General features: G+C 39.4%; 1 protein-coding gene across 5 annotated transcripts in view; it reads left to right on the plus strand.

The window, feature by feature from the left end:
- ENPP2 (ectonucleotide pyrophosphatase/phosphodiesterase 2) overlaps nt 1-24,849 on the plus strand; it is a 71,646-nt gene extending 46,797 nt beyond the window's left edge. For all 5 annotated transcript variants that reach the window (XM_058821245.1, XM_058821508.1, XM_058821325.1 and 2 more), the window contains exons 12-25: nt 2,219-2,330; nt 3,657-3,782; nt 7,361-7,392; nt 8,210-8,337; nt 10,282-10,369; nt 10,483-10,570; nt 11,519-11,691; nt 11,976-12,024; nt 14,444-14,580; nt 15,066-15,201; nt 15,981-16,058; nt 18,642-18,774; nt 19,356-19,512; nt 24,232-24,849. In XM_058821245.1, coding sequence (XP_058677228.1) covers nt 2,219-2,330; nt 3,657-3,782; nt 7,361-7,392; nt 8,210-8,337; nt 10,282-10,369; nt 10,483-10,570; nt 11,519-11,691; nt 11,976-12,024; nt 14,444-14,580; nt 15,066-15,201; nt 15,981-16,058; nt 18,642-18,774; nt 19,356-19,512; nt 24,232-24,402 — 1,608 coding nt within the window. In that variant the 3' untranslated portion in view covers nt 24,403-24,849. The remainder of the gene's footprint in view (nt 1-2,218; nt 2,331-3,656; nt 3,783-7,360; nt 7,393-8,209; nt 8,338-10,281; nt 10,370-10,482; nt 10,571-11,518; nt 11,692-11,975; nt 12,025-14,443; nt 14,581-15,065; nt 15,202-15,980; nt 16,059-18,641; nt 18,775-19,355; nt 19,513-24,231) is intronic.
- The last annotated feature ends 1,126 nt before the right edge of the window (nt 24,850-25,975 follow it).

A 25,975-nucleotide genomic window follows, 5' to 3' on the forward strand; every position in this document is an offset into this window, starting at 1 on the left:
TATTACTCCCTAATTTGCCATTCCAAGTGATTCCCTTCTGACATGAAATAGTGTAGAAATTATATTCCTAGTGACGTGAACATGTATTGCTCTTTTTTTGCCTTTCTTTCTCTGAATGAAAAGGTCATCCAAACTTACCCCTAAAGAACTTTTTCTTAAAAGTCAGCTGTGAAAATTTGATGCCATTATTTCAGAAAAAAACTCCCTACTGTTATGTAGTAGTTGCCATCATATTTGCAAGTTAATCTTTTGATGCTGTTTGAAAGCAATGAAATGCCCTATGGAATGGATCCTATCAATTATTAAAAATATTAAAAGTAAGATTCTTTCTTTCTTTCTTCCTTCTAATCAGACATTCTCAATGGGAAAACCTGTGAGAGAATACAGCTGGATTTTTTATAGTTCAGGTACCACACCTAGCACTTTCACAATGCTAAAAAACTCTTTATTGTAGCACCATCCTAGAAATCCATGTATCTTTAAAGATAAAATGTTTCTGTACAGTCTTCCAAAGTCTTGATAATAGGTGAAGAAAGGTTTATGCAACAGTTTTCTTAGCCAGTAAATCTTTGAAATCTGCATCTGGGAGGAGCTGTAAGAGGAGATCAGATTGCTGAAGAGGGTAGCTAAACAGAACTATCACTTGAAATCTTTGAATTATTGGTGCTGTTTATCATCATTATTAATTTTGAAAAGAAGACTCAAGCTTGCTGACAAAGGAAGACATTACTGGGAAATCTGTCTGGATTTCCAGCTTCCTTGAGTACATTTTGGATTCTGAGTAAAAGTTGTATTTCCTTATATGATTGACACAATATAAATAGACTTTCATAAAAATGGAATTTTCATTTGTAGAAGAAACTCCTTGTATTGGAGAGTGGAAGAATGGAAGAATGCTGAAACAGAAAATGGTTTTTTTGAACTTGAAGGTTTCAAAGTTTTAACTTTAATGACTATTTAGGCTTTCCTGAATTAAATTATTTCAAAATTTCACCCCTTGTCTGAACCTCTTCCATATGTTGCAGAAATTGTTCCTCCTGTTCCCCACCATGATTCCTTCTCCTCTAAGTCCCTTCTCTGTATTTATAGTGCCACATGGGAGTTGACATTTCCTGTCTCGTAACCTAGCAGACTCATTTGACATCTCTCCCTTAATAATTCAGGCAGAGGGAGAATTTCTGAACCATCTCTTTCTGGGTCACACTAACATGGTGTTTATTTTAGAAAATTCTGCTGAAATCTATTTTTTTCTCATCCAGATTCTGTCATCCTCTTTGTCATTGGAAGGATTTTTTTATTGTGAATATTTGAACCAGCCAAATCAAACAGACAAGTGAGGAAGAAGTTGCCATATAGTGACAACAAATGCTTTATTCTCAAAATCAAAACAAAATGAGTCTTCTGCCTAAAATCTTACTTTTCCCCTCTCTGTGTCATGTGGTAAAAAATGTTTCATTTTTTAAGGCTGAAAACATAGTCCTATGTCTTGCTTTTTTCAGTTTTTTTGGGGGGCTTTGGGTTGGGGTTTTTTTGTTTGTTTTGTTTCTCTTTCTGGTTTTTTTTTTTTTTTTAATATATAAAAGAAACTTTAATGAAGAAATCACAGTTCAGTATCTGTCCTCTGGGGCCTGCTGACAATTTTGCCAGAACTGTCATTTGAGCTGTTGGAAACTCTTGGCTTTGAAGCTGAAGAACACTCACTCTGAGCCCCATGTGCTACTCAAGTGACATGCACCATGTCATACTGGTATCAGATGTCCTTTGAAGTGAACTTCATTAAGTGCCTTGGCATGTGAATCCCAAGTCTAAAGCTTCATTTCACGCTCATTTTTTGAATAAACCATTCACATGAAGTCCTGTTTTCTTTTAAAAGCACTGCTTTCTATCTACGAGAAACGAACTGAACCCCAAAGTCATGTGTGTTTTTCTGCTATTTACACATTGTTTTACCAACTGTACACATGTTCATGGGAGGCCTAGGATCAGCCATAAAGACCCTTTGCTGTCTTGTCAGCATCTCAGCAAGGCTTTCTTACAATACAGTCATGGTGTGGATATACAAAGGAAATGGTACAATAATTGTAGGAGTAACAGCTCAGCCAAGGCTTTGCCTCTTGACCTGGATGATTTTCCCATCAGAGTTTTGCCAAAGGACCCCCATTTGTAGAAGTTGAATGCAATGACAATTAATTTTTTTTCCTTCTGAATATTTATACAGATGATGGTGAATCCCCTGAGAGAGATTGACAAGACAGTAGGACAACTAATGGATGGACTGAAACAATTGAAACTACATCGATGTGTCAATGTCATATTTGTTGGTGATCATGGTAAATTTTAAACCATAATATTTATGAGAAGATAAATGCTTGAGCAATGTAGCTGTAAATATAATAGGTAACCTAAATCAAAGTTCCATTTAAGATATTTTTGTGCTGATATTTTTTTCTGGTAGTTTAAGTCTCCCCAAAAAAGCCAGTTGGTGTGAATGGGCCACTCGGCTCACCTGGTAATTGTTATCAAGAGACACTTTTCTTTCATAACAGTGATCTGGGTATTTACTTCTTTACTCAGAGCTTTTCAAATATTGGTGTTTCTGATATCACATCCAAGTGTAGCTCCTTATGCATGTATTGGAGGGCTATAATTTGCCTAGAGTAATCTTCTTGTCAGTTTTTATGGAATGAAAAATTTAATAGCCTTGTTCTCCTGTACATGAGAAGAATAGGACTTTAGATTGGGGTACTTCCATGGCAATTAGTAGATCAAATTATCCTATTAGAAGAAAGACTGGAATACTTTCTTATATCTGTGGAATATAAGACTGTGCCTCACTTAGATGGAAAAGTAATCAAAATAATGGAGGAAGGAGGTAAAAAGATATTTCATGGTCAGATGTCATCACCTAAAAGCACAGATACTATTTGGTTGGTCTTATTCCTTCAAACATTCGAATGAACTTTGCAATATATGAAATAGTAAATATTAGCAAAGATAAAAAGAAACTTTTAAAGGAAAACCTGGGTTTGCATAACTTTTTTTAGTGATGCCACCAAAGGTCCTCTTCTTTTTAGATCTTTATTCTTGGCAGTCTCAGATGAACTGCTATATCAACAATAAAATGGCATATGCCTCGTTTCTGGATGTGGATAGAGGAGGGTAAGGGGCAGGAAGGATTTCCAGGGGTAGCAGTTCTGTGCTGAGAACCTCCTGTGGCTGGCAGTACATTCCTCCCCACCACAAATATCTGCAAGAGAAAATTGTTTATCTGCGGCTGCCTTAGAGCAGACCACCAACAGACAATACCTTTTGTGTGCTATTCCTCTTAAAATCATTTGTTTAAAAAGAAATAATCCCCAAAGCAGAACATTAAACTAGAAACAGACTTTGATTTTTCCATGAGTTGAGTTTGGAGTTGAGTCAGTGCACACATGTTGTATGTGGTGACTGTTCCTACAATGCCTAGGCTGGTATTTCTCTTGCATAGGCGCTCCTAGCTGGAGTCCCACTAGTGTATTATGCTGGAATTAGATGGCTGTAAAGAGGTTGTCCAGAAGGAAATAATATATAGGGTGTTTGTGGTCTCCTTTTTTTTTGCTGTTTTGGAAAATGTGTTTATTTTCAGGGTGGATTAATTTTACATTTCCTTTCTGCAGGGATGGAAGACACAACTTGTGAAAGAACTGAATTTTTAAGCAACTATCTGACTAATGTGGATGATATAATTTTGCTGCCTGGATCTTTAGGGCGAATTCGCCCTAGGTCTAGCAATAACTTAAAGTGTAAGTTAGTTTAATTGTACCCTTTATATCCTGAGAACTAGACTGTATTCCTTCCTTGAAATGATGCTGTCCACAGAGTATAAATTTGCAGGGTGTTGGCAGGAAGTTCAGAGGGAATCCCACTGAAGACAGCTGCTCGCTCCCTTTCCAGTTTGTACTTCACAAACCCCACAGTGGTAGAACTGTTCTGGGGAGTGCTTAAAAGTTTTGGGTTAAACACGACTCTTTTATATCATGGAGGAATGGGAGCTCCAAGCCAGTTTCACATGCCAGTTTATGTGTCATTGTAAGTTTATTCATGCACTTTTCTCCTCCTTTTTTCCTCCAACTAAAGCTGCATTTGGGTGATCTCAGCACTGCACAGCTTGGATGTGAAAAAAGAAAAGCATCTGGTACATTTTATGAGATAATAGGAAATAAGTGACTTGTTAATTTTGAATTCAGTAGTTTTATCATACTTTTGGCCTAGATGAGAATCATGTGGGTTTCTAAACAGCAACAGACTGGAGATGTTGAAGGATATAAGGAAGATTAGCACATGCATCCAGGGCCAATGTTGTCAGTAAAACTTATTGTTATTTTGAACCATGCTTTTAGAAGTTTACCCTGACTTAGTGTTTGAGATTAACTCATCTTTGACAATAGGCTCAGGGCTCAGGCAGGAGTCCTCTGGTGAAATTAACTCTGTAATTTCAAGCATTTCAGACCAACTGCCCTCCTTTTGCCTCCAGGGCAGCAGTACCAGGACAGGGCTTTGTGCCAGCACCCTGACTGCTCTGGTTCAGCATACAAGGGCAAACCTGGCTTTGCCAGCAGTTTAAGCTACCGTGCAAACTGTGTAACTCATAAATAACCCATAAGTACCTGTGATTTTTGCACCATATGTTTTTGCACCATATGTTTCTAAGAGTGACAGTTTGATAGAGGGGAAGATCTGACATCTGGGATAGCCAAATTTTCTCTCACAACAGTTCAAATGTGCTCTGGGTGAGGACAAATTTCATAGAAAGATCCATCTTTGAAGATTAAATACTTCCAGAATAATAGCAAAAATCTTAAGAATGTGGTAAAACATCCGTAATACTGTTTTTTTCCTTTTTTTTTGTTATAAATTTTTTGCCAGGTAAAAAAAGGTTATAGCAAAATAAATGCATACACAAATCAGTATTTGGGTATTTATGCTCAAAGAATATATGATGAGTGTGTAAATATTTGTTGAAAATAGTGCATGTGTTATTCAAATTTTGTAGACTAGCATGAGACTGAATTCCTACACTACACAGTCTACTGAGAACAAATTTCAGATTTCAGTTCTGAGTTGTTTTTTTTTTTTTTAAGATCTGTCAATCCTTGTCTTTCCAAATTGCTGAGAAAAATAAGTTTTCCTTGGAGAAGGAATGGCAGTATGTTTCGAAAAGATCAGCTTGTCTGTGTGACCTCTGAGTCATAACACTGGTTTTCCCACAGTAACATTTTCTTCTTTTGGCCTCTGTGTGCAGCTTCCTAGTTTGAATATTTGCAATTGCTTATAAATCAGCAGTTTGAATGTTTGAATGTAGAACAAAGAAGCATGTTTCCTACCTTTAGAACTGGGATTTAGCTCCTTAAATGACAAATTACCACATTCTTTATTCTTTATTGTTCCATAATACTGTCTCAGTACTGCAAACACACCTTTGCAATGCAAAAGCCTGCAGCTTGTATTTTGAGATGCAATAGAGCCCATTTCAAGCTTACCAAGATCATGCCTTAAGCAACCAAAACAATAGTATTTGAACAAGAGATTTTCACTTCCCAAAATGTTGTTTTAGCCTATTTTCCCCCTCATAACTGAAAAATGTTTCCCCCACCTCCCAGAAGAGCACAGTTAGTATGGACTGTTACTGGGTTTTGGGCTTTCTACCTCTTGCATGTCCCTTTAATAGCTCAAAACCAAATCCAGAATATTTTACTGTTGCTTTTCACTTTCTCAGCAGTAGCCTGTGAAACTGGTCAAATGTTAAAAGTGACCAAAAAATGCTGCATATTTGTCTTACTCCTTCTAACAGAGTGCATTGTTGCATTCAGGTATGCTTTCAAAATTTTTTGAAGGAAAGTCATTGTGTTTGGGGATAATTTTTTATTTTAAAGTAAATTAAAACAGACAAAAGTTTTGAAAGTATGTGTTTGCAGAAAACAAAATGAGTATTATCTAAGGCCCAGATTATAAAACAGTGAGAGCACTACCTAAGCAAGTCCATGCCAGCAAGCCCTCACACATCACATACAGGACAGCCAGGGGATCAAGCCCATCCAGCATGGGTTTAGGAAAGTCAGGTCCTGCTTGACCAACATGGTCTACTATGGCAAGGTGACCTGCTTCTGTGGATAATGTTTACCTGGAGTTTTGTAGAGTCTTTGATATTGTCTCCTACATCATTCTCTTGGAGAAACTGTGACTTGGACAGGTGCACCCTTCAGTGGGTAAAAACCTCTCTAGATGGCTGGGCCCAGTGTTCCCCAGGGCTCAGTATCAGAGCCAGTTGTGTTTAATATCTTTATTGATGATCTGAATGAGAGGATTTAAGGACACCCTGAATCAGTTTGCAGACAACACCAAGCTGGGCATGAGTGCTCATCTGCTGGAGGGTAGGAGAGCTCTGCAGAGGGATCTGGACAGGCTGGATCAGTGGCCCAAGGCCAGTGGTGTGAGATCCAACAAGGCCAAGTGCTGGGTCCTGCACTTGGGTCACAATAAGTGCTGGGTCCCATGCAGTCCTACAGGCTGGGAAGAGTGGCTGGAAAGCTGCCCTTGGGAAAGGACCTGGGGGTGCTGGTCAGCAGTGACTGAACATGAGCCAGGGTGAGCCCAGATGGCCAAGAAGGCCAATGGCATCCTGGCCTGGATCAGAAACAGTGTGGCCAGTGACTGTACTGGTCCTGTAATTGTATTTTTCTCTGGTAAGGCCACACCTCAAATCTTGGGTTCATGTTTGGGCCCCTCACTCAAAAAAGGACACTGAGGGGATGGAGTTTGTCCAGAGAAGGGCAACGGAGCTGGGGAAGGGTCTGGAGCACAAGTCTGAGAGGAACAGGTGAGCGAGCTGGGAGTGTTTGTCTCCTCAAGAAAAGGAGGCTCAGGAGAGACCTTGTCACTCTCTACAGCTCCCTGAAAGGAGGCTGTAGCCAGGTAGGGGTCAGTGTCTTCCCCCAGGTAACAAAAGACAGGACAAGAGGAAAATCCTCAAGCTGCACCAGGGGAGGTTCAGATTGAATATTAGGAAAAATTTCTTTATGAAAAAGATGGTCAAGCTCTGGAATAGGCCACCCAGGGAAGTGGTGGAGTCACAATCCCTGGAGGTGTTTGAAAGATAGAGCACTTGTGAATGTGGTTTAGTGATAGACTTGACAGTGATGGATTAAAGGTTGGACTTGATCTTTAAGGTCTTTTCCAACCCAAATAGTTCTGTGATTCTATGATAAGTAGAAAGCACTTTTAGTAAAGGTCATGGAAGTATTAGGAAGTATGCTTATGTAAACCTTGTGTTTTCTTTTGGAAATTTTTAATCTTGTCTATTTTTTTTTACCTTTGTTTACAGATGATCCTAAAATGATTGTTGCCAACCTTACAGTAAGTATTTAGGACAGGGAGGTATCTATCTGTACTTCACTGTTCACTTCTTGATTTGTGGTATTATTCAGTTTTCTTTTCTCACTCTTTGACAGAAAAATCAACCAACTATCATTAAAAATAAAGAATGTTAAATGCTGCTCTTCATGAGCACAGGTTAATGTTAGTCATGTTTTCCACTGTTTGCTGCTCTAGTAGCTTTTATAACCTTTTTGGGCAGTACAGAGACAGAATATCCTGGACTGTCTTTACTGCCTGAATTGAGTCTATTTATTCATTGCTTCAGAATTGGAAAGTAATCTTTTAGGGTAAGCATTTTACTAGCACTTTGAAGATGCTGAAAAAGTGCTTTTGATAGCCTTCAACTCTAACCTTGCCATTAATGGAAGAAAAATGTTTAAAATTAAAATTAAAAAAACAAAACAAAATCCCCCGAGTTTTGTAACCAGATGGCTTTGAATATATCTGCAGATGAGGTGTATTTTTGAGCATTCAAGTTCCCGCTGTAACTTAAACTTTGGTCCAGTTCTGATAAAATTAGTCATCTGTGAATTAAGTATATGTAATATTTTGTTTGATAGTTTTATAAAGACTGTCACGAGAATCAAACTTTCCAAACATATATTTGAATGGCTCCCTGGGCCTTGGCTGCATGTAAATACTGCGCAGAAATGACTGGACTAAATACTCTCGGTGTACACTTTGTTTTCCAGATACCATCAGTGATGACCTTAACAGCTTGATTTCTGTAGTCAAAGCTTTTGTGTGCATCTTCAACTAGCTGACAGCGTGCTATTTGTAACCATTTATTTTTCAGTGTAGAAAGCCTGACCAGCACTTCAAGCCTTACCTGAAACAGCACCTGCCTAAACGCTTGCACTATGCTAACAACCGAAGAATTGAGGATGTCCATTTACTGGTGGATCGCAAATGGCATGTGGCAAGGTAAATCCGTGCGTTTGCTGCCATCCTGAGCTCCTGTCTTTTCTCCTGAGGAAATGGGACACTTAGGATTGCTCTGTCTTGACAGCATCCTGCTCCCCTGCCCTGTGAGAAGGAGGAGTTTTGAGAGCACAAAATATTTTTAAGTGTGGGAAAAGCAGTTGATGCATAAAAAGTAGAAACCCAGACTGATTTGTTCAAGCAGCTTGGTGGCTTTGACTGATTAGCTCAAATGTGGAAGCTGATAAATTTTTCTAATGAGGTGCAAGCTTTGTCCAACAGGGAAGCAGGGAATATGGGAGGAAGGGGTAGGCTTATGTGGTGAAGGAATGTTAGGGAACAAGAGTTTGAGTGGATGCAGTAGGTGAATGGAAAGAAAATGGAGATAATGGCGGAGTAGGTGAATGTCTGAGAACATGTGTAAGGATGTCACAGATTGGCCATCAAAGTGCTGTGCTTGCAGTGTATTGCATATAAAAACAAATCCACAGAAAGCCAGGATGGTTTAGCTCTGGCACAAACTCTGGTTTGGGTTGCTCTTAGCCTCATGACTCTGAATTTTTGGTTATAGAATACGGGCGGTGTTTATTAGTTACCTAAAAATTGAATGAGGAAAAACCAGTTGGCACATACACATATAGAGAGAACAGGAGAGGAATAGCCTTTGTTTATGGGTGGTGCACAGCTTTCTATTTGAATATGCTTTGCCACGTGTTGCGTGTCACAGTATGAGAATGGTGGGCTCTTTTTGCATGAATCTGACTCAGTGCTTCTTGGAAGATGACACAACTTTTGGCTCGTGGTAGACTGTTATGAGCTTTAAATTATGGTAGGATTTTTTGCCCATATAGCTGCCAGGCAAACACACGGTGTGTTGTAAGTGCCTTTTGACATCTGTGCTTATCTTTCCGTGAATTATGCAAGGATCGCTCTGCCGAAGCAGTGAATGAGAAACCTCATTTGCTTTCTTGCATAACTCCGCTGGCTGCTGGCAGGCTGCCCCGTGGTTGGGGTTGTGTATATTTCAAAGAGTCACACTCTGAATTTTAGGTCTATAAAAGCTTAAGCGTTAAGAATTGTATTGGAATGGATGAGACTGCCCAGGTTGATTTATATTTAGTAATTTCTTATTAATTACATCAGTCTTTCTTTGGCTTATTTATTAATTTGCAGAGATCTCATTCACCAGTAATTCATTTATTAGTGCAACTGTAATTGGTAGTTACAGGAAAGTGGTAGTTACAGCCCTAATTGCTGCAACTCTAGTAATTTATAAGGCCAAAATCAAACTTCGAGCGTTATTTTATTGCAGATGAAGAAATTAATTTGTAGGATAATGTGGTCCTCTTCATATATTGTCTGCACGTGGTCCTATAAAACTGTATAGAAATACTCTGCAATAAGCTGGTGATTATAATTCCTGTGACACAATACTTATTTTCCCACATATTTTGTAAAAAACCCCATCTCAATAACAAGCTGATAATTAGCATTCCTGTGGTGTAGGACTTATTATCCCAGCTATTTGTCTTCATGAAGATCTTTCTTTTTTCTGCTACCCATTTTTGTTTATTGGACTGAAGGCAAACAGGTGAAAGCAATTTATATCATTGTATGACATTTGCAGCATTGTAACATCACAGAAGTGCTTTCTGAGCAGTCTCTGTTGGACTGGAGGTCCAGCACCTCCAGTCTGCAGGAGATTATGTGATATAAGAAAATCTGAGAAAATAATAGATACTGACGTTTTATCAATAATAAGAGTTGTTTCTTGGAGTAGAGGGAGAAACCCTGGGGATGCTTTATAAGTCTACAAGTCCCTACTACTGCTGCTCATGAAAGATAAATTATTACAATGCATTGCCTGTAACCTTAGCCTTCCTGCCCAGAAGAATATTGTCAGGTCAGCCACCTTTGATGAAAATTTCTAATACTTTTTCAATTTAGGAAAGCCATGGATGTTTACAAGAAACCAACAGGAAAATGTTTCTTTCATGGAGACCATGGCTATGACAACAAGATAAACAGCATGCAGGTAAGAGCAATGTCTGGGAGAGTCATTGAAGGTCTCTGAAATGTAAATATTTAGTGAAAACCCCATAAATTTTATGCTCTTCTCTCATATTCTTTTTTTTTTCTTTTTTTAAGACTGTCTTTATAGGTTATGGCCCTACCTTCAAGTACAAGACCAAAGTGCCTCCTTTTGAAAACATTGAACTTTACAACGTTATGTGTGGTAAGCTGCCTGCTTGAGAAATTGCAAAAGCAGCAACTTATATTAATAGGCCATCATGTAGGCACCCATGAGCTTATGCCCTTTTTTTTCCTAGTCCCCTTTTCCTAAGCACTTGCCAGGAGGGATGAAGGCCCTTCTCAGGGGTCTCAGTTTGCTCTGGAGCTGGCTGGTCAGTAAAGGGGGTTACTGTAGTTTTGATGTTTGCAGCTTGACAGAGATCAAATGGACACCTCTGCAATGTGTGGTGTCCACATCTCAGCTGTCTAGGAAAGAGATTTCTGTTCAGAGACTGCTTCTGCATCTGCAGGTCTCATGCAGCAGTTCAGGTTGATTACTTAGTTTTCTATGGCATTTCCTTGTATGATTATGTTTCCTGAATTTGTACTGAAGCTGTGAAGAAGAATCTGATGATGTATACAGGTGTTCATTAGGGTCTTTTCTTTAGTATTGATTTTTTAGAACAATGAAACTTTCAAGGTGTAATTCACAATGAAACTTTAAGGTGTTTCAAAGATGTAATTCACCTTTTTCCCCCAAACATGCAATGTTTAACTGCCTAAGGGGTAGTTAGCCCTTATTTAGAAATCACTGTGTTGCAGATGTTTGGATTGAGGTCAGCACATGGACCGTACGTAGGTTTGCACTGGAAGCTGAAGGAGTAGTTATAATAAAATAGTATATAATAACTTTTACAGTTTTAAACTTTTCCAGTGTCTTGGTGCAAATTAACATTTTGTCATAAAGCCAAAGATACTATTAGTGCGACATTTACAATTTTATGATTTGGACAAAAAAAAAAATCAGTGTTTTTATTACATTTAAAGCTTTCACTAACATGCTGTGGGGTGTAAACAGTATTACTAAGAAACGTGTTGGCTCAATAGAGTTGCTGCTTGAATATATGTTTGTAGTGTAACCCCCATTCATTTTTCCTTGGTATTTTCATAGATCTGCTTGGATTAAAGCCTGCTCCCAATAATGGCACCCACGGAAGTTTAAATCACCTGCTGAGAGCCAGTGTTTATAAACCAACTGTGCCAGATGAAGTTGCTAAACCACTGTATCCTGTGGCTCTACCTTCCGCATCAGATTTCGATATAGGGTGTACATGTGATGATAAGGTAGGTGTGTAGGATCTGTGGAAGCCTCCACTATTAGTGGTAGTTTTGGTAAAGTTGTAGTCATTTTATTTATTTTGAGAGGGTTTGATCTGTAAGAATTTCCCAGGTCCCCCTGTGAAGTCATTATGCCCCCTTGGAAAAATTACTGTTTTTTGTAAAAGTGGAGACAGGAAAATCCTCACTGTCTTATAGCACTAGTTTTGTTTTGTTAGATGCTAGTAAAACAAGATGTTGGAGTGCTCCAGTGGTCCTAATCTCATTCTTTTTTTTCTGTTCTTGAGAAGAACAAGCTGGATGAACTCAACAAGCGCTTTCATATCAAGGGAACAGAAGGTAAGAGCCTGGTGCCTCAGTTAATGAAAGCTGATTTAATTTTCTTTTGTAAACTACTTTGCATCATTAATACCAGAGCAACTCCTGATGTGGTTTAGGTAATGTGTAGTAAACTGTCTTTTCAAGTACTTGCTAAGGTAGCCCATGGACACACGTGAGATTTGTGGGCAAGATGAAGTGCTGCTCACTTGAGAAGGTACACAGTACCTTTTGCTGAACCAGGACTAAAGTATTGTTCAAAGCAATGCGAGTTTCCATTCCATCACCTCGAGATGTTTTAAGCCCATATGTGAAGGCAGAGACAAGAGGAAAGGAGAGGGTGCATGAGGCAGTACTCTGTTCAACTACAGGCTGTAAATGGGGAAGAAACCAGACTGTATTTGTGGGCTGGGTTTTACCATAGTTATCCAGGCTTAGGTTTCACCTAGAAAGGATGCTACAGCTGCTTTGACAATCTGAGTGAGTCTTAATGCTTGGCTCTTAGGGTGCAGGTTACACAGTGAAGGAAGTGCTCTGCTAGTTCAGGCTGCTCAGTGCAATTCTGTTCCTCTTCAGTGCTCAAGTCAATGTTGCTCCCAGGAGAAAGCATTCCCAGCTTTCCTGGCCACTAGTTCCTGCTGTGTGCCAACACTGACTTCTGTGTGGCTGCACTCTCAGCTGCATCAGGGCAGTGGTCCAGGTTTAAGTGGGGCAAGAGGAGCAGAGGAAAGGGAATGGGAGCTGCTTTTCTGAGCAACTCTACTGACTGAAAGGCTCACCAAAGCAGAGTTTTCCTTCTCACAATGGTGATCGAGTTCAGCATAACAATTCACATCATTTCCCTTACCATAACAATTGTCCAAATTAGCAAATTCTGAAGCATTCAGTTTAGGCATAGATTTTTTTTAGGTCCCTCAAATTGCATTGTTAAGATGATTAAGGAGACTTGTTTTAATTCCCTTATGAAGGTATTTTCTATTTCTCTGTTGTAAAAGGGCAATGCAGCCTATCCTTTAGTTTCAAAAGGTGACTGTAGTCTTTTTATTTGTGAGTTAAATTGCCTTTCTGCAGCTTTCATCTTGTTATACTGATTTTCCCAATTAATGAAGAGCTACTCCTCACTGTGACAATTTATAGCATCAGGAAAAAAACACCCTCACTGTTGTAATTCGAATTTCAACATCTTTATTTTGGTTGCTGGTTTTCATCCTTCTTCACTGCAGCAATATAAAAATAGTATTTTTGGTCTGTTTTAAGATGTAAGCATTTAAACCAGTGGCATTTGCTCATTTGTCAATTCTGTGTTAAATGGCATGATGTGTCCTTATTTAAAGAAGCACTTCTGCTTCATGCAAGTTTTATTTTCCTTCATGGTGCACTTTACATCGTGGTGCACCATGTTGATATTCCCAGGCAGAAGAAAAAGATGACTTCAGCTTCTCTTGAATAAAGCAAGTTTATCATCTTTGTCCTTGGACTAGGCATTTCCTACTTTTTTCCTTGTGCCCTATAAAAACATCCTCTGTTTGTACTCAAGCACTAATAAAACATGCCCTTTTCTTTCAGGTTAAATGCCTGTCTGGGAACTGTGTTAGGCCACTTTCCTTGTTTCTATGTTTTAATTTCCAAAAGCAAGCCAAGTGTGTTTGCCAAAAGGTTATCAAATTCAATGGACTGTACAGGGCAATGCAAGATTATCCAGGAAATTTATTTTTCTTCTGCTCCTTTCAAATTTTTTTTCTTTTTGTAAGCAAGCTTGTCAGAGTTATCTAAGGACATTTAACCATAACATATTACCAAGAAAGAAGGGCTGTTTTTACAGAGCTAGAGGTGTCTTTTTGTAGCCAAAGTTAGGAAAAGGATTTTTTTAGTTTGTTTCTTTGATATTATGGACAAAAAATAGCACATCAGTCTTCAGAACAAATCTGTATCAGCCAAGTGGGAAAAAAGTACTCTTTCAGTGTGTGACTGCTTTTGCCCCACTTTTGAGACCAAAAAAAAAACCAAAAAACCAAACATAGGAAGGAGAGAAAGTCCACTGAAGAGTGGCAGGACTGATAGGCTGGAACTGATTTAAAGTGATGAAAAGAAAGTCCTTATCGCCTCATGTATGACTGACAGGCACAAAGATTGTTCAAGAGTCTCCAGTTTTTGGGAAGAAAATCCTCTCTCCACCCTGTGACACAAACAAGCTTTGAATTGTAGAAGGGACTTTTAATCCCTAAGGGTGTTTGTGAACCTGGAGTGGGGTTCAGCCAGAACAGCTTAAGACTTTTTGTTCTCTCTCTGTCAAAAGATTTCCTTAGTAGTTATGTGCGGTCAGTATCCCATTAACGATCACTGAAAAATTCAACATCTGTTGGAAAGCCAACCCCCCTTTTTGTTTTCATCCTTAAGATTTTCAGTAATAAACATAAATGTAATTTCTTTTGATTTTTAGAGAAGCATCTTTTATATGGACGCCCTGCTGTACTGTACCGCACAAAATACAATATCTTGCATCACCACGACTTTGAAAGTGGCTACAGTGAAACATTCCTGATGCCTCTGTGGACATCTTACACTATTTCCAAACAGGTTAGTGTTCTCTCTACTCTTGAAATGTGCTTTAAAAATCTTGGTAAAATTTCTGTGGTATCTTTGTTTTTGAAGTCCTAAAATTTCCCTTCCCCAGGAAATTTTTTTGGTGGGAAATCTTCCTACCAGAAATTACATCAAAGTACCGTTGTAAACCATGCCCATATTCTTTTATTTCCTTAATGAGAGAACAGTTTTAAGGGGAAGGGTTGTGTATTTCTTTTCCTGTTTTATTTCTAAGTTTTGTTCAAGGGGCTTTGTTTATTTATGAGCGACTTCATTTGAATTTTCTCCCGTGGGGATTTCTGCTCCCTGAAGAAGAGGCTGTGCAGCAATGCAGGAGCAGGATTTGGTGGTACAGCCAAGTGGTTTATTTTACTGCACGCAAGGCCTTCTGTGTAGTCTGTCAACAGTATGACCTAGTTTCCTTTTATCTGTAAAAGCTGAAAGTACATTTTTTGTTGTCTCCATGTTCCTGAATGCAGGCAGAGGTGTCAGGTGTCCCAGAGCACCTGGCCAGCTGTGTGAGGCCTGACCTCCGCATTTCTCCAGGAAACAGCCAGAGCTGTGCTGCCTACAGAGGCGACAAACAGCTCTCCTATGCATTCCTTTTTCCTCCTCGTAAGTTTACATAGCTTTTATTACCTAGGGATTTTGTAGTTTTCTTGTTTTGTAGGGAAAACTTTTGGTGTGAACATAACTTCAGGCAAACCCCACCAGATATAAACAGATTAATTTTGATTTCAAACACCAGTAAGATAAACATATTTAATGTATAAATCCGAATTAGTCTCTTGCATACTGTAAAAGTTTCTACTATCCTATAGAAACAGTGATAGTAGAAAACCTGTGTAAAACAAGCATCCTCAGTTCTCCTGATGTGCTTGCTTTGCTTCAGTATTGGATCCATGATCTTCTGGGATTAGTAAATGTTGAAGGGCACAACTGTCACAGTTTTGAACTTCATTGCTCCGTCTTCCTCACTCAGTGGCTGAAATATTTTATGGTGGATTTCTGAAATGGAATTACAGTTGCAGAGGCTTGCTCAGAACTAGAACATAATCCCACACTCCTCTCCCAAGAAATCCTTGGCATCTTTTATAAAAGCCTGCAGAGCTCTCTGCATTTTAAGATAGCAAAAATAGATAAGCTATATGAAAATATTTTGAACTGATTGACAGTTGAAGTACAGATAAAATTCTTCCTTTCCATGTTCAGCTGTCACATTAAAGACAAATTTTGTGTATGTAGTGTGCACTTCTGAATATAACAATCAGATTGCTGTTTAGATTATGGTATTCCCTTTGGTTAATGTCTGAAGCCATTTTCAAAACATTTCTATATTCTCTGAAATTCTTATCTTTCATCTTACTAATATTTTTCTGTTTCCTTGTTTTCAGAATTAAGTTCCTCTGCAGAAGCAAAATATGATGCTTTTCTAATAACAAATATCATTCCAATGTATCCTGCCTTCAAAAGTAAGTGCTCTTTCCATGACTATACTTCTCTTTACCAGCATGGTTTTTTTTCTAACTTTGTGTTGGATTATGGAATGAATTGCTAGGACAGGTTCAGAACATTAAATTCAGTTACCTGTAGCCAGCAGATAGTACCTGTGGACACCTGTATAGTGCTTGATATGGGCAGGCAAAATACCACAAGAAAGGCTTAAGTTTTAAGAAAGGTTTATTTTCCTTGGTGCTGGGTTAAAGTAATGGCACAGTCATGCTGGAGGTCTGCAGCTGTGCTTTGTGCCACAGTAATTCACTTCCTGTAAGACCATTCAGATTTTCTTGTCTGCAGCTCAAGCTAGTGCAGAGCATACTTAGGCAACTGGAGCCTGAGAGTGTGCACAAGCCTGGGAGTGTCCCCTTGGTATTTTGTACTTCAGGGACAAGTGACTACATTTCATTTTTCTATCCACGCCCTTGGAGGGAGACTGAACATTTTTATTACCTATTTAAAAAAAAAAAAAAAGAGAAGAGAAAACCAATTTATGGAAAATGAGGGATGATTTAAACCTGTCTGAGACTTTCAGTGCTGCAAGGTTATATTACTAACATTTCTTTTGTCTGCACATCCCTTTTCTCTCTAGTCTTGCCAAGAGGTAGGAAAACCATCAGGCTATTCTGGTGGCATTTTTGGCTTGGCAGGGATTGACGAGCCCTGGAAGAATCTCAAAAGCCTGTTGTGAGATTTCCAATTCAGATTTTAGGCCAGAGAGGTTTGGATAAGCATCAAAGCCTATGGAAACTTGTCCTCTTTAACCAGAAAAGAGTGTTTTTAACTGAAAAACCTCTGTGTAGGACCCAGTGGTGATGTTTGCTGGAAATCTAAGCAAAAGCACTTGACTGATTAAAGAGTGAAAAATTATTGGGGATTTCCCACTCCAGAATCACTTCATAAAAATGCTCTTAATGTTAATGTTAATCTAAGTATTTGGCTGAAATGCTAATCACAGGAGAACACCCCACCTCTAGCAGCTCATTTTATATAGTGGCCTTCTTCCTCACATGTGGGTCACAGATTCCTTACAAAAAATTCTGGTACTAATGTCATTGCTGGGAAATTACATACTGCTCCATGTGTACAGGTTGCAGTGCTGAGAGCCAAGTATAAGTTCATTATATGGATCTTTTTCCATGACAGGTTAAATAGGAGGTGGCAGTGCTGTGCTGTGCTGTGCTGGCTATGGTGGTAGTGCTGGCTGCAGAGGCCCCCTCCTCTGCTTTGTGTTTATAATTCACTGTCCCATCCCATCCCCACTGGCAATAATTCTGTGTCCACTTTTTCCATAATGAGACTGGCTTAAGCAGTTCCTGCTTTGCTGGAGCTCCAAAAATGATACCCCTGAGCTGGCCCCTCATTCCCCCGGCATTGCTCTATATGTGATTGCAGTGGGAAGTGGAGCTGCAATCTTATTTAGATACAAAACTCGAAGCAGTGGGGCAAGGGAGAGTCTTTTGGTTTTGGACTGTTTTTATTGATAAAGCACATGCAAAGGAGGAGTGAGCAGCTGCAGGAGTGATATTGCCAAGTGATTAGGCTGAGGTTCTTGTTAGACCACTGCAGGTGGGGCCCTGGGCATCAGCCCCAGCTGGGACTGTGTGTGGCACTGAGCAGGTTAGAACAAGGTGTTCAAGGGGGCTTCCTAAGGCTGTCGTTGCCACCAGCTCCAGGGAACCATGGACTTAATGGTCTGAGCTGGCAAGACAAGAGTTAAACTCTTACAAGTCTGAGAAGTTTTGTTTACCCACACTTCTGTTAGTTAAAATAAAAAGGAAAAGAGGAAAAGAGTGATATCACTGGAGGTTCCAGTGTGTTTCCCATCTCTGCAAGAATCTTAACTTTTTAAGGAGGACATGGTGGGAGAGAGTGTATCATGCTCTTCCCAAAGGTTACTGCAATGACATGACTTTGGTCACCCTTGATGGCACCTAGTTTAAAAGTTAAACATTTTGTATCAAAGGAGTATTTAACTGAATGAATTTGTATTTCTCCTTCTTTTAAAATGTTTGGTTTAAGCTTTTAATTATGGTACTGTATCCTTTTTAAGATTAATAAAAACACCCTAAACACACCACCCCAGCACAGTTCCCTGTAAGCAGATAACAAAGACAAAGGCAGTGTTTAAAGAGATATCAAAAACCTGTGAATAGCTGTTTCTACAGCTTGGTGAAGAGCAGCAGAATCTCTGTGCAAGGCCTATGGCAATGCTGTCCTGGGAGTGGTAGCATGTATTTCCTTTATCACTGGTTGGGGGGAAAAAATAACAGAGAACAAAATCTGAATAGACTTCATTGACAAAACTGAATGAAGCTGCAGTAACTCTGTAATGCTTAGTCTTTCATTTCCCCTACTGTCATTTGAATAATATCCTCTACATTTTTATCTTGAGGAAGAAAAACTTTGTAATCTTGACATGTTTTGACTTATCCAAATGTTGGTGTGTTGTGGTGTTTTTGTTTGGTTGGGTTTTTTCTGTTTGTTTTGAGTTTTGGGGTTTTTTAATTAATTTTAGTTGCTTGATTGGTTTGGGTTGGGTTTTTTTTTCCCCACAGAGGTATGGAACTATTTCCAAAGGGTTTTGGTGAAGAGATATGCCACTGAACGAAATGGAGTCAATGTTATAAGTGGACCAATCTTTGACTATGACTATGATGGTTTACATGACACACCTGACAAAATAAAACAGTAAGTGCTTGTCTTTAAATTGCTTTGCTGTTGCTTCTCTTCATGATGGCTTTATATTAAACAATTAATTAACTGCACATTATTTAATTTTTTGTAAGGAGACATAATTTTCTAGCTCTTTCTAAAGTTATTGGGACTGAATGCCTATGTAGGTAGGACAGTGGTTAAAATAAGGAAATGACAATTCAGCACTTAACTATTCACCTTGACTTTGAAATTGTTTTCATCCTCCAGACGACGTTCAATTTGGTTCCACATAGTCTATTGTCTCTAAAATTCTCCTTACTTAAGAAGCACTTAAGAGCTGTGCTATTGAGTTACATGCTCAAGTGTTTGTTAATTCAGCAATGCATTCTCTCTATGTCTCTGAACTGAAGAAGCCTTTCAGCACTGCATGAGGTATTTCTGTAGCATAGTGTGAGCTAATTGGATGCTCCCTTTCAATAGTGTTCGGGAATCAAACACATTTCAACAATGTATGAGTGTCCTCACACGTAGGAGAGGAAAGACCATGTTGTTTGTGTAACCTTCTCCCAAACAAGTTCATCCTTTGTGGATAAATATTTGCTTTATTCCCCCAGGTTTGTGGAAGGCAGTGCAATCCCTGTTCCAACACATTACTATGCCATCATAACCAGCTGCTTAGATTTCACTCAGCCAGCTGACAAGTGTGATGGACCACTCTCTGTTCTCTCATACATCCTTCCCCACCGGCCTGACAACGATGAGAGCTGCAATGTGAGTTCAGCTGCACTGCTGCAGCCCTGTGGTAAATGTGTCCCTGAGACATCTGAAAGCCCATTACTACTAGAAGCAAGTGTTCACTAATGTCTTGGATGAGAGCACAGTTGTGCCTCTGTTGAAGTGTCATTAGCTCATGAGATAAAAGCACTCCTCCATGACAGCAGCAAAAGTAAGGAACTATTACTGCACCTAAAATTGTGTGGAAGAAGTGACATACAGAAGGTTGGCAGTATTGTTTTTTGCCTGTAGGATTCTATATTTTGTCAGTGTAACTTCAGAGCAGACTCGGAGGAGGCTGTATGCATAAACATACTGTGCTGGCACCCAGCCTGATGTGTTTATGGAGGTCAGTTTCCATTTGCAGATACAATGCAATCTGTCTGCTATAGCAGTCTGATTGCATCAGTCAGCATGATTACATCCAACCCATACAGTATTAAAAGTATTTGCTGTAACCTGCCAAGAGTAGAGTGCCAATTCTTGCTGCTTCCAGAACACCTTGATTCAAGGGAAAGGTTTGGCTTCTTATTACAGAGATGGTCAAATACCCTCCTGGTTTCTTTTCTATCTTCCATTAGGATGCAAGATCCTTTACTGTAAGGATCTTGATGAAGGCTTTGGTCTGGCCAGCCCTGCAGAAAGTGCACACTTGGCAGCTGATTGTGTGGCAGGAGGGTGTTGGGTCCCCCGTGGCTCTGGCACTCCGTGAGGACAGCAGAGCTCCCAGGCAGCTGTATTTAGCCTTGTCCTTCCGCCTGAACTTGCTCTCCCATTACACAGCTGGGTGGATTCCTGCACACAGACACTTCACTATGGGCTGCCAGGAGACTGTTTCCTGAATGAACTCATTAATGTTATGAATTTTGTATTGGCAAAAAAGTTAAGACTCCTATTCCAGCTACAGGCAGAAATAGTCATTTCAACTCTGTACACAATTCACCTGGAACACTGTTTCTTTCTCACTCATCTAACAACCGTTTCCTGAATGAATGCATTAATGTTATAAATTTTGTATTGGCAAAAAAAGCTAAGACTCCTATTCCAGCTACAAGCAGAAATAGTCATTCCAACTCTGAGCACAACTGACCTTGAACACTGTTTCTTTTTCATTCATCAAGTATTGCTTGCTTTCAGGGCCCATGCTTTTGGAGCAGTATCCCTCTCTCTTGAGCAGGTCTGGCCCTGTTTGGATCTCAACTGTTTTGGGCAGAGACATCTTTCACCAGAAGTCTCTGGAAGTCCTACATATACTGCATCGTGGCTTTTCCCTGGACTGCTTTTCTCTGAATCAAGATCCAGTTAGTGATCTGGAAATTACTATTTTGGTAGTTATCAGTGTCTCTGCCCTGTAACTCTGCCAATATGTAATTTTATGCCAAAGTAACTTATTTTTTCCTCCTTATATTGTGTGTCATCACTCTCTTAAACTGCTGAAATATTTTTAATGAGCTCTTTACAATAATGGTCTCTTTTAGGCCTTGATTTCTTACATTTCAAACCAGGCTTCTTTTCTCTGTAGATCATGCTACTTGTAAATGCATATGGTATATGTATTTACAGTTTGAAAGAATCTTCAGTGCTTCTGCAAGGTCATTAGCAGATACTGATCCATGCCTTTTATATAGCAAAGAACCACTCCAAAATATTTAAATGTTGCTCTTGAATGAAAATACAGTTAGGCAAATTTTTGCCACTGAAATCCATCATTGATTGCATTCAGCCTTACTTTTGCACTTATTTATTCAAAGAAGTGATTGCATAAAACCTCACCATACTTCATGGATGAAATGCATGGGATAATATAGGAATTTTGCCTTAACCTCTCCACCGTTTTCTTTTAAGATCTGAAGAAATATCAGCTTTCCCTCTGCTCTAGCTGTACACACATTCTCTTCACACAGCTGTTGAAGAACACCACCAATCTTCTCATCTGAATTTGTTCCTTTTCTAAAGTGTGTTTATTCATGGTGAGGTTATACCCATTTATTCTTGTTACCCATTTATTCTTATTCAACATTTTTCTATGTCTTAAATAGCCTTCTCTGGGTTTTACCCTTGAGGTGATTTATGATGATTCTCAAGGCAAATAACTTCTCTCTGTTCATGGAAGACCCAGGATCTTTTTTGCTCTTGTAAGAGAGGATAAGACTGTTAGTAGAATAGACTTCCTATGCATCTCATCCAGTCCAGTCTTTTTTTTCATCTGGATTATGAATGAGATTAAGTACTGCAGCTTAGATCTCAAAATTAAAATGGTTTTCTTTCCACTGGACACAACTCCTCTGATACTGCCTATAATTTGCTTTTTTCATAGCTGTGTTATAATGGTGGTTCACATTCATGCACAGCCCAGGTCCTTCTCTTCTGCCTGTCAATTTGGATAACCCAATTTCGTTCTGTCCTGGGAGCTCCTGCATCTGCATCCTCCACTGTGCTATTCCACCTTCCTCTGCACTGACAGGAGTTCTCAACTGTTGGGGGTTTTGCTGGCATCTAATGACCTTAGCACAAGACGTGAGTGTGAAAACATTACAAAAAATCCTTTCTAAGACCAAAGTTGAAGGAACCCTAGAAACTACTAGAAAAGTCTTCCAGGCCACTGTTTTCTCTTTCAGCAAAGCACTTAAATTTCTTTTCTAAAGTCAGTTCCTCACCCACCTGTCTACATGCATCATGTTCAGCTTTCCAACTGATATTCAGAGAGATTCTTGTGCAGAATATCTGGTAATTTTTTCCACCGGGTTTTGTGCTAGCCTCCTCATTGATTACCTCTTCCTATTTATCTCCATGTTTTCAATTGTTACTTTTTCCTTATAAAAGTCTCCTTATTTTTGAGGTAGGACTAAGCACTAAAGCTGGAGAAAACTGGCTTTTAAATGTATACACTTCATTCATTGTTATGTGGTAATACTGAATTGGTTGATCACTATTTAAAATCCTTGCTGCTGGGCCTGAGGCTTCATGGGCCAGTTGTGGACTGGAAAAAATAAAACATAGATCAGTTGATTGATTTTTCTGGAGTCATGCAAATGCTGTCTTGCTGGACTAGGTTAAACAAGCCTCCCTATCCCGTGATTTATTCATGTTGCAGATCTTTTGCAAACTGCTTGTATTCAAAAAAAAAAGTGAACTTTGTAGCTTGCTCATAACTTCCTTTTGAGCTCTGCAGATTTCCTGCTCAGAAGAAAGGCTTGAAGAAAGCAAAAATGCCACAGTGGCTGCCTTTGCGCTGGCAGCCCTGCTGAGGCCTGTTTGCAGACCCCTGTTGCAGCTGAAGGCTGAGCAGGCCGCGTGCTGCCAGGAGCATCCCCGGAGCACGGCACTCCAGGCAAAGGGGAGTGAGCAGGACACACTCCCTCCTCTTCCTTCTTAATTTGCATCTCTCTTTTCTTGTTCCAGACCTGATTTTGGTCCTGAGGTTGTTAGAGGTAGGACAGGAAAGCTGTTTTGGGGCTGAGAGCTTTGAACCAAACAGGTGCTGACTGGGTCATGGACGTTTGCTTTAGAGCAGCCAGCTGTGATCTGTCTGGGACTTCGTGTCCTCTCTGTGCAAATGATCACCTCTCCCTCCTGCCTCTTGTTGGGTGACCCACTTCCTAGTCTGTGGCTCAGCTACTGCACTGGATAGGTCCTGGCATTGCTGGAGCTTAGTCTTGATTCATGAGAGGATCATTTGGTAGGAGGACATTTCTGAGGCAGTCAGGAAAGGGTTAATTTCCAGGAATAGACACGCACATGAAGTCTAAATACCCGAGATATAACCCACTTCCCTAGCAGTGGTGTACAGGGACCAGCCAGAGGTGCCAAAGGGGGAAAAGTCTTGTTTGCTTTGTCCTTTTCCCATGTCTGGGCCCCGTTGTGCTGTCCCCAGGCCTGGGTGCAGTGCTTGTGGCACATGTTGCTGGGCTGGTTAAGGCACACAAACAGCCAGTCACTGCAGTGTTTTGCAGGGCTGATTTTCTGATGTGTTTGCAAGTTACCTTAGTTTGTGGATGACTCCAACATGTGCTGGTGCTGGCACAAGGCATGAGGCAGCAGCTGTCCCCTAAGAGAACACAACCTGACCCCAAACACTCTGGCAGCATAGCCTTCCTGCAATTTTTTTTTTTTTTCTTTATATCAGGAAATGCTTGGTTAAATTCTTTTTTCTATCAGTGAATAATATGTATGTTCCAATCACAAGAGTTTTTAGGTACCTACACAAACCATTGTCCAACTGTGTAATGAATTGTGAAGGTCCTCTAAAAGTAAAATGGAAATATTAAAATATTACTGTATTAGATTAGATTAAGAATAATGTGTAGGTGTAGAATTCAAAGCCAAACAGCCTAGAGCTTGGCCTTTATTAATCGCTTTTGATTTACCATGGAGTTCTTTCTGTGAGATAGAAAAACATGGAGTGACCAGTGTATCTTCTAAAAACCTATAGCTGTTCTGAAACACCTGCAACTTGAGGCTAGCTTTTTCTAGATGATTATGGTCATTGTGTCAACCCCATCATAAAATGGGTACTGAAATAAAATTGCAGGATTCATCTTACATCTAAAATGTCAAATTCATTTTCTTGGAATTCATTTACCTTATTCATTCTTGAATAAGGCAGAGAGATTCTTCTTCAAATCTGGAACAAATGTGTAGACAAGTTGCATTTGCTTTTGGAGATGATTTTTAACAAGACTTGTGATAATTTTTTTTTTTTTACTTTTTCCCCAGAGCTCAGAGGATGAGTCAAAGTGGGTTGAAGATCTTCTTAAGATGCACACTGCACGTGTTCGTGACATCGAGCAGCTCACTAGCTTGGACTTCTTCCGAAAGACCAGTCGCAGCTACACAGAAATCCTCTCCCTAAAGACATACCTGCATACATTTGAAAGTGAAATTTAGCTTTCTAACCTTACTCAGTGCATCCTTTTATCAACTGGTGTATATTTTTATATTGTTTTTATATTTATTAATTTGAGGCCAGGACATTAAAAATATTAGTATTTTAATCCTGTATCAAATCTTAAACATTAAACCTTTGTGTCATTTGTTTTGTTTCTCTAATGTTTAATATAGGTATGTCTCTTGGTTGATTTAGTAGTGCTTGTAATACTGCATTTTGAGGCCTTACTCTGAGCTTTTTAAGTGGTGCTGCAAGGTTTGATGCGTGCATCAAGGAAATATTAATTTCTCATGCTCCTTTACCACACTTGTAGTCCTGTACTGTGTATCAAAATACTGAACATGTAAAATTACACTCATTTACTGATAACTGTGTGACAGAGATATTTAAACACTATAGACAAATAGCATCTTAAATATAATAAACCACACATTCAGTTTTTTTAATGTGTTTTGATTTCCTTTCACAGGGATGTTCAGAGGGGCTTGCGGGCAGCTGACAGATCTCTTACTGGGTAGAGCCCTTCTCAAACCCTTAGGTTTGCTGGTAAGAGGACTGCCAGGGGCCCAGGTGCCCTGCCCTCATACTCAGCAATGAGACCAAAAAATAGACACCCAGAGCAGTCATTACTGGTTAGGTTTTGCCTTAGGGGGAGAGCTGGGACGGGAGGATGCTTGCTATCATGAGCTAGCAGGGATACCCCATGCCTGATGCCACTTGGCCCTGCTCCAGAACTGTGGAAAGGATTTTTTAAGGAAGACATATGTTATGGAGCATTAGTGTTAGTGTACCTAGATGATGGAAAAGAGGAATTATTGTTTTGAATGCCTTTGAGGCTGAACCCACTAATTACACTATTGTAAAGCCTTCGTTTGGGCTTACACATTTTCCTCTCTCTATGAAAGTTGTGTCTGTTTTCTCCTTGAGGATTGGAACTGCTGAAGGGAAGAGGGAAGGGCTGGAAAGCATCTCAGCCATGTACACAGATGAGTAGCCAGGGTCTCCTAAGTAAAATTATTCTAGCACATCAACTTGCATCCCTGTAGCATCCATCTAAGAGAAAGTAGTAAACTGGAATTAAATCATGTTAACATAGATAATAAAGCTCTTGTGACCAGACAAAAATTTCTTTTTCTATCTGCCTAATTCTGTTTAATTTAGTAAAGCACAAAGCTTGAATACTTTATAATAACTCCAAAATATTAGGATGGAAATTCTAATAAACTGCACAAAGCTATGGGAAACATCCTATTCTTGCAACTTAAAAATTGTCTCTTGTGGTTGTCTGGTAGCACAGAAATATTTTCCTGTAAGCTTTCAGCAGGGCTTCTTGCCATGATAAACTTAATGTTCTTACATGTACTACAAAGGGTATTTCCTTTGGATTTAAAAGAACTTTCTCTTAAGACCGAATTCCTTCAACATGGACTTTAGTGATGATTTAATGTGGTGGTTCATAAACTAAACTAAAGACCACCACTGCTGTTTTGCTTTGACATTAATCTGTTGCTCTGTTTGGGTTTTTAATCAAATTGAACCAATTATGTAATTCTTTTATTTTCTCCCAAAATA

Source organism: Ammospiza caudacuta, chromosome 1 (assembly GCF_027887145.1).
Source record: "Ammospiza caudacuta isolate bAmmCau1 chromosome 1, bAmmCau1.pri, whole genome shotgun sequence".
Taxonomy (NCBI): domain Eukaryota; kingdom Metazoa; phylum Chordata; class Aves; order Passeriformes; family Passerellidae; genus Ammospiza; species Ammospiza caudacuta.